The sequence below is a fragment of the Megachile rotundata genome, chromosome 9, assembly GCF_050947335.1.
Source record: "Megachile rotundata isolate GNS110a chromosome 9, iyMegRotu1, whole genome shotgun sequence".
NCBI classification, from domain to species: Eukaryota; Metazoa; Arthropoda; class Insecta; order Hymenoptera; family Megachilidae; genus Megachile; species Megachile rotundata.
This window is the reverse complement of record NC_134991.1, coordinates 11510800-11528688: the sequence shown is the minus strand read 5'-3', so window position 1 is coordinate 11528688 and position 17889 is coordinate 11510800. Positions and strand designations below refer to the sequence as shown.

Here is a 17889-nt window from a genome sequence, read left to right as displayed (position 1 = left end):
CCAACTGCATAAAGTCAACTACCATATTCTGACATAGACTACGTTTCCATCGAGGGTCCAAATCGGGTCAGAGTCGGGTTAGAGTCGGGTTGGGGTCAGCGCTTGTACGGTGGAAACGCCAAAGGTTTAGTTGAACTCTACCCTACAAAATTTTAGGGTAGCGTTCAGTTGAGGTTCGGTGGAAACGACAAGAGTCGAGTTCATGTTGCCAACATAACAAATCCAAATTGCATTGTGTATCACGTGCTGTATTAATTGGTGTAGAAGAGGTTATTATTACTTTTTGTTGGTGATCTTGTAATCTGAGAAATAATTTTTGTATGTTATTTTGATATTGTAAAATTAATATTGCTCAGCTTTACATGTCAGAATATGGTAGTTGACTTTGTGCAGTTGGTAATGTTCAACCCAACTCCAACCCCAACGTAACTCTGATCCCATGGAAACAGGCAAGGCAACTTAACTCTAACCCGACTCTAACCCGACTCTAACCCGACTCTGACCCGATTTGGACCCTCGATGGAAACGTAGTCATATATGGATGACCGTTTTTATCCTAGAGAAGATCATTTTCATTTTGCGCAAATTCAACCCATCCAAGATATTCTTTGCTACTAGTATAATGCCGCTCTATAGCTTATTTTTCATCTAATGGTCATATACACAGTAGACAGAAATATACGATTACTCGTACAAAATAATGATTCTTGAAAGTATACTAAAGAAAAGATTACTAGATATATACTTACGCTATTACGATCATCGTAAAGACGCTTGCGCGTTACCCTTGGTTACGGAGTATGCTAAACCAATTAGAGGTAATATGCGCAGAATGAACCAAAATTCGCCGTTGAGAAACATGGTCTTCAATGCAACGAATAATTTTAATTCATTTAGTAAAAAATACACATAAATAGTTTATATAATTGCATCTCAAGAATAATTTGCTATTTAAAATTTGTTAAAAGAATTTGTTGATTAAAGTTTCTGTTATAAGATCAGTTATGCGATATGTATTATTTATTTATAAAAAAGTTAGTTAACTCATTTAAAAAGATAATAACATAAAATCTAATTAAATATTTAAATTATATAGTTAAAATGTATATTACAAACTACTATGGTTTTCATAAGTTTCATTAAATTAATCCTTCGTTTGAAATTTATTTAGAAAATCAAATTGACTCATAGAAATAAATGCTTAGGAAGGTACTGAAATATGAGCAGTATATAGTGGCGACAATGACGGTATTGTGAAAAACGAACGGTCAGATTACATTAGAAAAAAAGGCTTGTTCAGAGTTACTCGGTGGCTGTAATTTTAAGCAGTAATTAATTGTTGAAAAGATTAATATTTTCGAAAAAGAAAAATATGGAAGCAGAACCTGTGGAACTTGAGGAAGGCGAAGTTATTGATGATGAGGTCAGATATTTTATGCTCTCATGTTTGACAGGAGCTAACCTGTGTAACCATGAAGAAATTCTGTTTTAATTTAAAAATTTACAATCGAATAAAATTAGCTTATTGTAAATTGTATTAATTTACTTATATATAACTTTTTTGTACTTTACAATTTGTTTGTTAAATTTTTTAAAGTATTTGATGAGTAGTGAATAAAAAACTTGTTTATTTCAAAGTGATGTTTATTGTTATTAATTTTTGTATTTAGGCAAATGACATTGAAACATATAACGTTTTAAAAAGACCTCATGAATTTTTAAACAAAGAGGAACATGTAAAAATGGGCTACAGTGATGAGTCTGATGATTCTGCGGATTCTGAAAGTGATTCCGATTCTGATTCTGGACATATCAGAAGTAAAAGGCCCAAATTAAAACTAAAACGGTCTAGAAATTTAATCAAGAATTGGAAGGGAAAAAATGATAAATATAAAATATGGTGCACTCAGTTGCAAGAAGAATCTTTAACGGAAGACTTAGTATTGTGTGGTGTAACAAAGAAACAAAATCAGGAGCGCAGTGTTGAGAATTATAGTATTCCACACCATTATTCTTCTAATGATAGGTGGAATATGGGACATCGTAATAATAATAGTTCAGAAGATGAAAAAGATAGCGAAAAAAGATTAACAAATAAAAGAACAAACTCAGACAGAAGTAATATTAAACTAAGATTAGGAAAGAAACTTAATTCAATGAGTACAGATAATCAAAAGGGAACTGGACGGAAAATAGCGGATTTAAGTACAACAATTGAATCAACTGATGCAGATGTTGCAACAGATATAACATCAAAACTTAACGAGAAGAAAGATCTTCTAATCAGTAAGAAATATAATTGTTTTACATTGAAATGCACTACCTAAAATAATTGGAGAATAAAATTCTTTTGAATGATATAAATTCAAATAACAGAAATTAAAGTACAATGAATAATTAACATATTAATGTTAGTATCTTTTATAGAGAATAAGATATTTTTTAATGCAGATTCTTCAATTATTTTAATCCTCGTACAATAACGTCTTCAGATAGTCCATTAATAGCTTTTGTATACTGGTTGCGATGTACCATATTCTGAATGTTAAACAATGTTTAAAAAAGGTTTTATTACATTTATGATATATTGATATCTATAAACCTATTACCAATATTAAAAAAATTTTTGTATATTATTATATGAAGAGATCTTTTTCATTATATAAACAACAAAAATTTAATTTCACTCTAGGTATTGGAAAAAGAGAGTAATTTCAATAGCTTAAATGGAATCTGAGAAAAATTTATATATATTTGCATATTTCTTATTAAAGACTTGTTTTAAAGACTTTTACTTAAAATGTTTCATAAAATTTTGCATGCATATAAAGTTATAATATTTATAATAGTATGTAATCACATTATAATTTTAATGTATAAATATCTGTGTGTTTGTTAAACCTGATTATCTATTGATATTTTTGATGTCAAAACAAAAATATCAGGCTATGCTTTAAAATACTATGCTTGAAAATAGGACTCAAAAATAACCAAATTAGTAAACATTCACTAAACCAAATAAGTATATTGTTCTTTAAAACAACAAGAGGTTGCAATTGTACTTTTAGCCTTTCTTCTATTTCTTTTGATTAACATCAACATTAACACATAATCAAGGTTCACAACTGTGATATAAACAGATATTTATGTATAAAAATTAGAACCTTGCTAGAGGTTGTTATAACATATCCAATGTTTTGAATATGTTTCAACAAAAAGTTACTTAATTTAGTAAGAAGTATGTAAATTGTATATAAAAATTTGCCTTATACTTTATTTAAGATATTAAAATTATCTTTTGTTTTCTAGTGGGACTAAATTTTGTTATAATGTTCCTTCAAAAAAATATATATCTACAGATTTGTAGATAGTTTGTGATATATACTACACATTATATAGCACATCTTATACATTTATGTAGCAAGATATATATATCTACATACTTATTTAAACTTCTGTGTTTCATAGGAAGAATTGTAGATATAATTGGTAAAGAAAAAGCTATTGATTTTTTCCAAAAAACAAAAAAGATTGAAGAAGGAGGTGGTATGTTAATAATGAATGGATCTCGAAGAAGAACTGCAGGGGGTGTTTATTTATGGTTAGTAAAAAATGATAAATATATACCTCAAGAAAAAATAAGGGAAATTTTTTATTACGACAAAAAAGAACACGCAGAAGAAAAAAAAGCTGATGCTGCTGCAAGGAGACAGAAGGCTCAAGAATTAATCAAGTGTTTGGAAAGTAAGTTGTTATACTTAAATTATAACAATACGCTTCCTGAGAAACTTAATTTAATGAAATGATTATTTTTATAGATGGATCAGAAAAAGATCTTCCTGCCCTGTTAACAAAATCAGAACTCTCTACAAGAGAGATAGCAGAAGAAGCAAGATTAAGGCGTGGTGAGGGAATGGATAGAATGCCAGTGGATTCAGATCGTACAATGACTAATCCACCTCCTAGTCCTGTGACTGATGATCCTGATCATACAGAACATCCACTTATTCAGAGGCATGTCCAAGAGTATGGAGAGGACTTTCTTGATATTGGAATAGACATAGATAGTATGGAAGTACTATAAATTATCTTTTATTATTTCTTTGTAATATGTATTGCGCAGATAATTTGTACAAAACGAAGTTCTACTCATTGCTAAAATCTCCACATAAAGCCACATGCATAAGAGCACATGTGCGTACATACACAAATACACAGACATAATGTGAATACAGTTTATATAGTTTGTATGTATGCCTATAATATATACAGTTAAAAATTTGGGGTGTAATCGAATAGTGATCAGTCCAAATCTACTGCAACGACGTTCCATATTGTGATAAAATAATTTATCAAGTGTATATACTATGGTAACATACTTTGTCACTTTCTCAGATTTTGGAAAACAACAAATATTTGTGTACCCTTTTATTATGTTTCATTTAACATGTTTATATTTATTATTAAGATAAATGTAAAAAAGGTGTATGAAACGTAACAAATATGAAGTTTCATAAAAATTATAACACTATGTTATGTCATTTTTATGAAATTTCCAGCGTTAAAAATTATTTATGTACATACAGATCACTATGAAAATAAATATTAGACTATTTGTACTTTGTATAACATATTGTATGGATTATCTCATATATACAGTTTTATTTACTGTATCACGTATATGAATGTTTTGGTTTTAATAATTAATCATATTCATATTAATATTAAAAGTACTAACTAAAATAGCATTTTAGTTTTTATTATTATCAGTTTGAGAAACAGTTTTCATATTTTGTAAGGATTAATACTTATTTAGTTATGAAACTAAATTAGAATTCAACTCAAAAATATAATTTAGTTACGTTAGAAAACGCAAGTAAATAAGACTGAATTATTTCCAACCGAAATTTGATATTAACAGATGAATTGTATGTTAGAAAATTTTAGCCGTAATAATAACTTTTTCATTTTGTTAGAACCCTAGAGTATTTTATTCGTTAATGAGCAAACTTTTTGTTTATTTACCTTTAAATAGTAAAGTAAAACAGTGTATAGAGAAAATGAACTTATACATTTATATGAATTTCTGAAAAATAAATGGATAAATTTTTAGTTATGAAGTATTTTTGAATTTAAATTAGTGACTATGAATAATACTTAAAATAAAATTTTATTTTATTCATTATTATATACAATTTCTAAAATATTTATAGGAAATATATATAAAATTTATAATTCGCATTTTATAAATACCATACTTTTATGTTCTAATATTAGATTTAAATACAAATTTGTAAACTATAAAATATAAACAATTAAAATATTACTGTTATTAAGATTACTAATATATAACAAATTTTAAGTTATTATTAAATATGATAGTAAATTATTATTTTATGATTTTTTATAGTTTAAAACTTAATGTTTTTAACATTTATTTATTAATTGATTCTTCGTGCCAGATAGTACTATTATAATGAAATTATGTTTAAGATTATTAAAAGTAAATCTTTATGTATATTACAATGTAATGTAGGGATAAATTAGTAATGTTTTACATTAGGAAACAAAATATTTTAGTATTATCATAAAATAAATACTGCTTTTATTTATCTATTAAAATTAAATAAATAATAAGATTGCATTGTTTGTAAATATAGTATATATCTACATCATTTTTTCTAACAATAGAAGTAGTGTTTCACATCTTTCTCTAACCTACAGAAAAATTTTAATGTCAATTACATATATCATAATGAAGCGTACAAAATAATATCAGAATAGTACAGATAATACTTACTTGATCGATCGTACGATTTCCTAATGTTTTACTAACCATTGCTAACGAATTTTCAGAATATTCCTTTTTAATAGTTTGTAATAGTATCATATCTTCTTGTCGTGTCCATGGTTTAGTATTTATATTAATATTGAAACTAACAGTATTATCCATTTCATTAAATACACTAGTTTTATTTACATTATCATTTAATACGTCAGCATTTATGTTTATCGTGTTTTCGGATGTCGTTTCTTTAGTAGAATCTTTCGAATCTGTATACAAAGGTTCATCCAATTTTACGTATTCAAGATCGTACGAATTTGTATCTTTCTCTTTTACTTCATATTTCTCAATTTTTTTTTCCTTTTTATTCTTACATTGTGTTATACGCATTCTTTTAGCATTTGTATGCACATGGTCTACTTCACTTCCTGATCTTTTCAAACATCTCTTTTGATCTCCTGATTTTGATGGAGATTTTATATTCTTTTTTGATTTTATTACCGCTTTCCCTCCTTCTTCATTTTCTTTAGTAGACGAATTTTTTGACACGCAAGATTTTTGGTACTGTTCATCCGAATTGAATTCATTCTTAGAAGATTTTTTCCGTTGTCGAGAGGAAATAGACGGAACAAATTTATCAACTGTTTTCAACGATACACGAGCAATGTTTTCTAACTTTTCTTCATCAGCTCCAGGAAATATAATTTTAGCAGGTCTTAAACCTTCAGATGTTTGAAGATAAATTTTGCCATTCAGAAACTGTTTAAATAATTATGTAATTTTAATGATGTATTACATGATAATTAACATAATTAAGTAGTCTCAAATAAAAAATGTTAATTTTAATGATTCATTAATTGTGATTCTTATTTATAACTTATTTTATTTTTAGTAAATATTTGAGACAACTTTCATAATTTTTAGAAAATAATTGTAAAAATTATGTACCCTTGTACCACAAGATACACAATGTTCCGGAATATTTTTAAAAGTACCATCGTCACTACTATGACAATTACATTTGCAATTTTCTCCACCGTAAGGATCTTCCTGAGATACTAACACTGGCAATTCAACATTTTCATATAATTCTGGTGCATCTTCGGTATAAATTTTATTTTTATCGTATGGTCCCATTGGACATGTTAAATTTTCGAACATGTGCGATGCAAATAAACTATAAAATAATATAATGTGTTGAATACGCATACTCTTACAACGGTACTCATAGCGTAAATTTAAACTGTTTTATACTTAATTATATTATACCTTTCTGGTGGTTTCGCAGTAGGTAATATTTGTAAAAATAAATCCATAACTAAAGGATGTCCTTTAAGTATAGGGCCTATAGATGCGTGAACATGTTCCAAAGTTGTTTGAGGATCGGATGAAAGTTGTGTAATAGCTTGCATAATTTTTGCGATTCGAGACGGTTGTTTTGCAAAATATATTTGAGCTACATTAATAAAATCGCTCATCTTTTGAAGCATTATATACTCTACTGACTTATCTATCATTGCAGCTTGATGTGGCTTCAGAAATAACAAAAAATCTGTACAAAGCTCGGGATATTCATGTAATTTTTCACATACATCCCAATATAATTTAATAGTAATTGCATCTTTATCTTTTGTATTTTTTTCCTTGATATGTTCGTTTTGCAAAAATTCTGATGTACTAGAAAAGGGTAGTTCGCTCTCCATTTGATTAATACTTTCTAATTTTTCATAGTAATCTAAATATAATTTTATCACAGATCGAAATGTTTCTGGATTACTAGATTCTAATGTTAAATGTAATTTTTGAAGATATGATGCTGCAAATTCTATATGAAATAATAAATTAATATTTTCGTATTCACAATATATTCAGAATGATTAAATAAAACATACTTGATGCTCTTTCTTCTTCATTTAATGGATTTTCAGATTCCAAAAGCCTTTTAATATTTTCTAACTCTCTAGCTTCTTTAGCTTTCTTTCTGCTAACAGAATCTTTCTTGATAGTAGTACTAGCTAACATTAGTTCTGCTATTTCCTCTTCACTATCCTGTAAAATAATATGGAATGTTAAAAACTTTTATTTCAGTTCATTGTAATAAGAAACATTTTTACTTACAATTTTTGGCAAGCTTAACATTTTATCTATGTTCTTATCTAAATCGATTTTTTCTCTGGTTTTTAAAGTATTATAATTAGATGATAATCCTTTCGATCCTAAAACTTGAGCCATTAACTTCATATTTTGAGCACTTCTTGTTTTCGCTAATCTAGGTGTAGTTCTTCGTAACGGAGGTAATTCTTGTACCATTTCAGATTTTTTAGAAAACTTCGAACTTTTTGAATTTATTAACACACCATGTTGAACATCTTCAAAATTTTTATCGCCTTTTTTTGCTTCCTCTTCTTGTGTCGTTATGGTCTTGGAAAAGTTACTGTCATGTAATATACGTTCTTCATTACATACTGTATCAGAACTATGTGGGAGAGTATTTGTTTCATTCCTTGATACTTTTACCAAGTTATTACAGTTAGTGTTCTCATTTATATTTGAATCACTTTTCGATATATTTTTAGTTACTGTTTTTTTATTAGTATTTGCAGGTAATATTCTCGGTAATGTGTTAACATTCAGCTTACGCAAACATGGAATGTTAGAAACAGTTGTGTTTCCACTAGTTAAACAGTTTTTTTTCATAAGATCATTGTATGAATTCAATATATGTTTTCGTTTGAGTAAATCAATTTTTTGCTCCGACTAAATAAAAAAATATATATTATAAAATATGTAGAATAAAATTGAGATTAAGTTAAGACATTCTGAACAACTTTTTATATTTTTTGAAATTTAAAAATATATAATTATTAATCTGTATAATAAAAGTATTGGCTACTTAATAAGCTATCACTTACATTATTAAGATACGTTTGCCATATTAAAGGTAACAGGTTTATTGGTTGGTCTTTAGGTGCTTTAAGATCACATTCTAATGTTATGTAATGTATAGTTCTAGGAGCGCAGCCTTTTTCAAAAAAATGCTGGAAAAGTATTTGTTTGACTTTTTTATTTAACTAATAAAAAGTTTAGTACTAATTTTACAACTTAATTAATAAATTATATTAGTTTAATTTAATTAGATAAATCTTTTTATTTAACTAATGTATGTCGTGAAATAGATAGCAATGTAAGTTTAGTTTTTAAAAATACAGACTTGTATGTATGGATACAATTTATGATAAACTATTTATTGAAAATAAAATATCAATCATAGATCTACTTTTACCTCAACAAATATAAAACTTTTATTTTCTCATATATGTATAAATATTACTTACCTTTATTGGATTTCCTTCTTTTGCATATCGGCGTTTCTGAATATGAGAAAATATTCCGTGAGGTTCTCTACATGGTATCAAATACTGAATAATTAATTGTACTGCATCCATTAATTGAATCTTTTTACTTTTGAACCTTCTTGGCTTGGATGCAACAAAAGGAAGAAATTGTTCTAAACCTAAGACGATTAAACTAAAATTGCGTTTTAATAAAATGTAATATAAATTCATAATATAATTATAATTTTGCGTATGATGTATACTCACTTTTCTTCGGATCTCACATACGGTGATCTTGCAAATTTATTTAATTCGCTTCTAAAAGGTATTTCAGGCAAAAGTTGTGGGTACATTAAAGCTTTACTTTCCATAAATAATTTTTTTAATTCTGGATGAAATTTAGGAATATATTTCCATTTATTTGTTAGATAAATTTTTTTTATAGCATCTTCATCTGCAAAACTTTTTTTAAAATCTTCACAAAATTTATTATCCAAAAATTTATTTTCCCAATCAGATATTAATTTCAAAGCATCTGGCAAATTTGCTACATTAAATGCTGAATGTGGACCATTGCTTAAATACCTAATGTAACATAACAAGTATAAATAAGTATTATATATTACCTATTAATAAATTGTACATTACTTAATTATGTACTTACTTTATACTATTTAAATTCTGTTTGCATGTTATTGATAGCGAATGTAAATCAGGATGCATATATGTCATAGTAAAATGTTGTACAGTCAATTGAACATGCTGCCGAAATTGAGTTGCCAATAACTCTCGTTGTTTAGAATCTATTAAATCAGGAAATTCAGATTCTTTATAAACAGGCAGTAAGTCTGTTACAGAACAATTCTAAAAATAAACAAATTGTTATGTTTAATCAAAAAATACAACTATTTCTAATTACAATTATATTTCTAAAATGTACTTATACATATTATTTTTATACCATATTATTTTCAGCAGAGGAATTTATATTTTCTGGAGACCTTCTTTTTTTTGAAATTTCCTGTTCTTGTTTTGAAAATGTATCAGTAAATTCAAACAATTCGGCAATCAAATTATTTAATTCTTTGCGAGTAACTTTTACAGCTTTATCAGCTCGTAATTCTTCTTTATCAACTATAAATATAATATATTAAATATTTCAATTGTGTACACTATCTAACAAATGTACAATATGTAATTTTGTAAGTATATTTACATACAAAAGTCTGTTTCTTCATCTTCCAAAATATTATATTCGGGATCTGCTTCTGGATCATCTTCTGTTACAGGTTCTTGAGTTAATGGTTGAGTAAATTCTTTTAAAAAATTGTCCCAATCTTCATCTAATTCACAATCCCAGTCATACATATCAGTTGTTATATCTGGTGGTATAAATGCCTGTTCAATTTGTTCCAAAGGTGTTTCGCTTAAACAGAGTTTTGAACGTGTTCTCTGACCAATACTTTCTTCTTCTGTTGGAACATGAGGTATACTAAAAAAATGTGCTCATATATAATTATAATCTTATTATTGTAATTTATATCTATATAATTATGTTTAGTTATAGTTTACTTTGGAATTTTGAAAATTCCCTCTGGGTCATATTGAACATGTGACAATTTACACTGTTCAAGTACCAATGTATCACATTGATTTAACGGTGTTGATGGTTGGGACTCCACATCACTACTCGTAGAATTTTCTGCTTCTTTTTCATCGTCACTTTGTTTATCTTGTTCTGGATTATACTCTTCATCAGAAGAATCCTCTGGTAATTCTTCTTCGATTAATACTTGCACTTCAGATGAAGCTTTTTTCACTGGAGTAATTGGCCAAGGTATATTAACTTGAGCTGCTGCTAATTCTCTATATTAAAATATTTCTATTTAAGCCAAAATATTATATATGTTCATTTAACATACAAAATATACCATACTTGGCCTTTGCTCTTGTCAACTTTGGTTCAAATGTTACATCATCTTCTGTATCATAAAGCCGATTTTTAACCATTGCCATTACATGCTCATTAGTAATAACATGTTTCAAAATATTTTTCACATTTGTTGCTGTTAGATTAATTTTAGCTGCTTTAGCATCAAGTTGTCTTTCAATTTCTTCTTCCATCTCATTAATGACCGAAGAAGTTTCTTCAACAGTATCCCTTTTATGTTTATTTGGAGGTTCATTATTATCAATTTCAGAGACATCGATTTGTAAATCCGCAGTTTCTGAGTCAGAAGATTCATCATTGTTCACATCATCAAAATCAAAATTAAATGAAAATGATAGGTTACATTTTTTTGTAGATTCATTTAAAGAAACAGAAGGAGGAAATAAATTATTGACTTCTTCCTCAGCAATGTTTTGTTTTGAAGACTCTTCCCTGCAATTAAAATTATAATTTGAACTTGTACCATATCATATAAAGTATACATACTATTTTTTTATAAACAAATATTCAAGTTATTATAGACTAATTCATGTAAACTAACATTATCAACTCCTTTTGCAAACTTTGTTAAAAGACTTCAACAGCTTTATTGCCCTTTCACATTTTCTTTCCTATTTGGTTAAAGTGCTTTTCATTTCAAACCTATTACAAAAACAAAAATGTATTTAGATGTACGTAAATATTATGTTGACAGATTGAATAATGAATATATTACACAAAATAAACATGCTACTAATTTTTCAATTCGCAGGTTATATTTGGTTCTGTCATAACTATGAAAACATTCACAAATAAAGGAAATTCTAATTGCTTAAACCTATCATGCATTTTCATGATTCAAAGTTACAATATTTATTATTTAAAATTTGTTTCATACTCGTTGCTATGACCTTTATTATAACTGACAATTAAATAAAAATATATGTATACAATGACATTAATGCAAGGTAATGAATTAAATTTATAGAAAATAAATTGAATATAAATTTATTAAATAAAAAATTGATTTTACGAGTCCAAACCTAAATTATTTTATCCACAGATGCATATATTATTATTAAAATGTAGTAAACAAAAGAAAGTCATGACCTCTTACATATTGTCAATGAATTCAATGACACCCTAAGAATCGATAGTCGTATCGATCTATAATTTTCAAATTTGCTAAAACTACTTCGTATTTCATGATATTTTGTATTATTGTTCTGTTTTTATTCTGCAAAATTTTTATAAATTGATTTTGTACTATATTTAAACCATCAGTACCTAAAATATTTATAATTAAAATAAAATTTTCTGTTTAAAATAAGGAAAAACTTAATTAAGTTAAATTTATATAGTTAATTTAAAAAAAAAAAATAGTTTTTTAAAATTCTTGAAGTCCAAATTTTTTATGTTATATTAGATTTTTGATAGAGGAGGTCTAGTCATCTTAATTTTACGTGTTAATATTTGTAATACATTTTTTATTACACTTCGCGAAGAATAATTTATGCCAAAAGATTTGTAAATATAACTGCGATAATTTCAATCTGTCATTTGGACATGAAGATGCTAGATACTACATATTTGTTTATGAAAGTAATATTCAATATTATCTATAATGTCATTTGTGAAGAAAAGATAATTTATGTTATCGCAATCTCCCATAAAACCGTTTCTCATGAATCATTTAGAAAGTGAGATTATCGAAATTGACTAATATGTGTATTTGAACAGTCATCCCCCTAAAGAGGGAACAAAATATAAGAGCGAGTTTCAACGCTCGGGGTAGTCAGTCTGGTTCAAATACTTAAAATTCGTATATTACGCAGGAACCGAGTAACTCGTTCGAATTAAAAAAAAAATAAATATAATTTAATTTACCGTTTATCCGATATTTACAACTAAAAATGAAAATTCAAATCTTTCTACTTCTGGTCGTTGTTGCAGTTGCAACTTTTGTTGAAGCACAAGATATTTCGAATCTATTAAATGATAGACGTTACGTGCAAAAACAAATTAGTTGTATTCTGGATCAGGGGCATTGTGATGCTATTGGAAGGAAAATCAAAGGTAAAATTTAGTTTTAATAAATAACCAATTTTGGTTTTTGTGGATTATTACAGCACGAATATATCATGATAATTCGTATATTTTTGTAAACATATTATTGGTGTTATATGTGCAGAGTATTATTATGTGTAGTCAGTATACTGGTATGTTATATTGTATATAGAGCTGTGGCTTATTAATTATCCTATTAAGAATTAAATGATTAAATTGTAATCTATAATTATATATTTTTTAAATTCATAACTAAAACGTAATTATACATTGAGAAAGCTTTTTGAATCGACAATTGATACTTAACTGTTAGCTTAAATTTCTTTTGATTAAGAATATGAATTTAATTTATAATTGTTTCAATTTTAGATAGAAAATTATTTGATTAAAAATTACAATTTAATTTTCAATCGAAAGAAATGTAATTACGAATTAATTATCATTATTAATGAGTGCACAATTAAATAAAAGACGCAATCAATTATTTGAAACTGTATCTAAAGTCTCAAATTTCAAAGTCCTAAAGTTCTAAAATTTTAAAATGTAAAAATTCCAAAAGATCAATAATTCCAACTTCTAAAATCTCATTCCCAAAAATAAAATTTTACTTTATAATTAATATTTTTAATTAGATACATATAAAAGCCTTGGTCGATCCTATGAAAATAATTACGTTTTCATTTTTTTATCTTTGTTTAAATGATAAATAGTGAATCTGATTTTGATAATACATGATCTTCATTTTTATTATATTCATTAATTTTCATTAAAATATTACGATTGTTACAGGATTGTTACCAGAAGCTTTGAACAACCAATGCCGGCGTTGTACACCTAAACAAGCGGGTCATGCACGCACATTGATCGCATTTATGCAACAAAATTACCCATACGAGTGGCGTGCTATTGTACAACGATATGCCGCTATGCAATATGCAAATTACAGAAGATTTTAATAAAATAACGATAATTATGTTCTGTCATGTTTTGTTCATATCTTTTAAAAAATTTGGAAAGAAACTATAAAATGACGTTTCACATTAACAACTTTATTTCGTTCTTTTTACCATACCCTTCCAAATTTTTAACAAGGTAACAAGCAAAATTGTAAATTACAATATTACGTACATAAGGTGTTCATTTTAACTCCGTCATTTTTAATTATTTTGTTATTTGTAAAGGTACCAACAAATGATTCAGGTCAAGCTTATTATATTTAGGAGAAATTAGATGTAAGAGGTGAAGGTTATTTCAAGGACATATATTTCGAGGTTTTACAGTGATCTCTATATTCTTGGAACTTTACGCCACAATCTATTGATTGTCAGGAAGATTCATTTTAAGAGTTCACTTTAAGTTTTTGAGTGAAATATTTCACAAATGAATTTACAATATTTCCTACATTATACATTATTAGATAATACCAATACATTTCATTGAAATATTTCTATATTTATTTATTTATACTTATAAATCAATGGAGCTATTTTCTTGCCACCAGAAAAGTAATTTATATGGTGATAAGGTTAGCTTTTTGTTTGTTTAGTTTTTTAAAATTAATAATTAGAATTTAATTTAAATTAAAAATTATAATAACAATCTAACGAAACAACAGTCGTTCTATTTGTAACTCTATGTGAAATATATTAATTCTATTAGCCATCTGATAAATAAAATAATGCTTAAGCATATAATGTTAGTTTAATAATAAATAATATAGTAAAGTTCGTAAAACAACAAGAACATGTCAATACTAAAAACAAGTTTTGGTTAAAAATTAAATTTTTTTTCAGTTGAAGTCACGTTCAATTAACACTTACATTTCAGTTCTCAATTGAAAAAATATTTAATTATCGATTATAATAAATTACTATACATGATCATTTTCACTGCAATAGTGAATGTCTAACATTTAGAAAGATGTATATTTAAATTAGCATCACAATTATTATTTATATACTTGATCAAATTTATGTTAGAAACGCAATTTACATAGAGTGAAGGTTAAGGGACACGATAGAAAGCTTCTACAGTCAGTTTTTCGCAATATAGTTGAATGATAAATTGAGTTGAAATCATGATACGATCCGCATATTAAGTAGTGTGATGATTCTAATGTCGAAACATATACACATCACATAAACAGGATGACTCCTAGTTTAACAACTATAGGAAGATTCATCGAAGTTCTGCTTACAAAGAATATTTAATGCTTTTGCGGTAATTCTAAGAACATTTTCAGGGCTACTTGTGTACTGCTAAGTCTAAGAATAATTAAACAAATATTATTCCTATAATAATTGGTATTTATTATTTGTTAATTATCTTGCATTCCGAATTTCTGAATTCCAATTTTGCAAAATTCCAAGTACCTTAATTTTTAGATTTCCAAATTTTCACATTTTGGAATCCTAAAATTTCTTAAGTTCTCAAATTCTTAAATTTATAAATTCCCTAAGTTTTCAAATTCTTTTTACAAATATTCAAGTTTCCGAATTTCCAAATTCCCATATTTCTCAAACAACTAAATTTTAAAATTCATAAATTTCTTCATTTAAAAATTCCGTAGATTGAAGATTCAGAAATTAAAGTTTCAAAAGGGGTTCAAAATTAAAAATTAATCAAAAATTAAAGTTACAAAGTTCCAAAGTTTCTCCGAAATTATACAAAATTCCAAATTCTGTTGTCTTACACAGCAAGATTATTTCTACTTAAATTAAGCAACTGTTATTATTATAATAATTGGTACTTATTATACAAAAAGAATTATGAATATCTTCGCTAAACTTTGCAATGCATCATAATTCATTTAATATTTATTAAATTTTATCAAAGATGTTTATTTTCTATTTGTACGTTTATATAAATCGTAAACACATAAAAGATAATCATCGAAATTTTAAAATTGTATCGTCATTGATAATAATCCTTGACAAAAATATGCAAGGTAAATGCAGAATGATCGTTGAACATAACAAAGAATGATCTCTTCGTTATTCTTGATAGCACGCTATTCTAATTGTGTGCTAATTATTTGTGTTGCACCACTTAATATGAAAACCTGTTGCTGATGACCAAACAAGAAGCAAGGACGTTCTTCGGAAAGTTTTCACGGGAAAACCTTCTTATGATTTCATATGCGAGGAATGCTCAAAAATTTCATGTCATAATTATGTATAATTACGATTAGATCCGAACTAAGTGTTTTGAAGGCCCAGAGCTATTAAATTTTCGAAGTGCTTCTTGATTGGAAAGTAAGTGGTAAAAGAAGAAAAACAGCTTCTGTAAAGAAACCTGCAATCAAATAGCTAAGTCTTCAATAATTAACATTTATTTTAAATAAAAGTAAACGACTTCTAATACCAATCGAAAGTAATAATTCACAAATGAATTATATTAGACGACAAACATACATTTCCACATCTTTATACAAATTAATATTATTGTGGTTTGTTCAACAGGTGCATTATTAATAATTCCTTTTTTAACAATACTTACATTTTAGTTATTTTAATCTGATTTATTTTTATATTTAGTTCAACTTCGATTTCGGAAGGAAACAATAAACAAAATAAAGAACAACAAAGAAATAAGTAAATAATACAATAAATATATATATTTTTTAAAATTGAAGGTTTAAAATGGAGGTTCCTGGATAGTGGCACTCAGAGTTGTAATCCTTTCTATAATTATCTTGCTATAAAATCTCATAGCTATGATTATAATAATTTGTATAATATTTAAATAAAAATTTTATGATGGTATAGTGTTCATGCATACATAAGCCTGTGCTGAAAACGTTGGCATGGAGGAAAGTGTTCAGGTCTTGAGCAAAATCGATAAATCGTCAGCAAAATTTAAAACAATAACAGAGACGATCGTTATACAATTCAATTTTCCTTCATATACACTAAATGTTGTGTAATAATCGAATACACAATATTTACTTGGATTCGCTGAAACAATAATGAGGAATTAATTAAACTAATCAATCTTTCAATAAGGAAAAGTGACATAAAACGACGAAGGACACTTTGAAGTAAATTAACTGTTAATAACCCACGCGTCTTTGTGAGCTAAATGTATTAAATATTAGTTTGACTAGGAAGGGAATCAGGGTGGGCTTGACATCCTAAAATATTGACTTTTAAATTTCCAAATGTTAATTACGAAACCCACAAATTCTTAAATTTCCAAAAAACAAATTTTAAAATTACCAATTTTTCAATTTGTCAATTCTTCGAATTTTTAAATCCTGAAATTCCTAATTTCTTAAATTTTAGTATTTTTGTGCTCTCGGAATTCCTAAATTCCTAAATTCCCAAATTTCCAAATTTCCAAATTCCCAAATTCCCAAATTTCCAAATTTCCAAATTCCCAAATTTTCAAATTCCCAAATTCCCAAATTCCCAAATTCCCAAATTCCTAAATTCCTAAATTCCTAAATTCCCAAATTCCTAAATTCCTAAATTCCCAAATTCCCAAATTTCCAAATTCCCAAATTCCCAAATTCCTAAATTACCAAATTTCCAAATTCCCAAATTTTCAAATTCCCAAATTCCCAAATTCCTAAATTCCTAAATTCCCAAATTCCTAAATTCCTAAATTCCTAAATTCCTAAATTCCTAAATTTCTAAATTCCCAAATTTCCAAATTCCCAAATTCCTAAATTCCTAAGTTCCCAAATTCCCAAATTCCTAAATTCCCAAACTCCCAAATTCCTAAACTCCCAAATGTCAAACACCAATTTCCAAATTTTTAAATCTCCAAAA

General features: G+C 26.8%; 3 protein-coding genes across 9 annotated transcripts; 2 read left to right on the top strand and 1 right to left on the bottom strand.

Annotated features, from left to right (window-relative positions):
- Positions 1-556: 556 nt before the first annotated feature.
- Positions 557-4745, top strand: Phax (phosphorylated adaptor for RNA export). The gene is made up of 5 exons (XM_012289244.2): positions 557-1034; positions 1172-1423; positions 1671-2286; positions 3469-3744; positions 3819-4745. The coding sequence occupies exons 2-5, from the start codon at positions 1373-1375 to the stop codon at positions 4082-4084; spliced, it is 1209 nt and encodes a 402-aa protein (XP_012144634.1). The 5' UTR covers positions 557-1034; positions 1172-1372; the 3' UTR covers positions 4085-4745.
- A 406-nt stretch (positions 4746-5151) lies between these two features.
- Positions 5152-12203, bottom strand: mute (gon-4 like protein muscle wasted). 7 transcript variants are annotated; one of them, XM_012289240.2, is made up of 16 exons: positions 12094-12203; positions 11613-11713; positions 11057-11503; positions 10693-10986; positions 10341-10612; positions 10082-10254; positions 9785-9984; positions 9388-9705; positions 9121-9313; positions 8698-8823; positions 7904-8542; positions 7678-7834; positions 7055-7610; positions 6734-6962; positions 5801-6544; positions 5152-5718 (listed from the first exon to the last, which is right to left on the bottom strand). In XM_012289240.2, coding segments are annotated over exons 2-16 (4401 nt in total). In that variant the 5' UTR covers positions 11615-11713; positions 12094-12203; the 3' UTR covers positions 5152-5667. The 7 variants fall into 7 exon arrangements, with proteins under 7 accessions (XP_012144630.2, XP_076391993.1, XP_076391992.1 ...); XM_076535878.1 differs by having other exon boundaries at positions 12168-12186; XM_076535877.1 differs by having other exon boundaries at positions 12084-12102.
- Positions 12204-12832: 629 nt separating this feature from the next.
- On the top strand, positions 12833-14164 carry LOC100876056 (allergen Tha p 1). Its single transcript, XM_003705009.3, has 2 exons — positions 12833-13126; positions 13907-14164. Exons 1-2 carry the CDS (start codon positions 12964-12966, stop codon positions 14071-14073), a joined length of 330 nt encoding a protein of 109 aa, XP_003705057.1. The 5' UTR covers positions 12833-12963; the 3' UTR covers positions 14074-14164.
- Positions 14165-17889: the final 3725 nt, after the last annotated feature.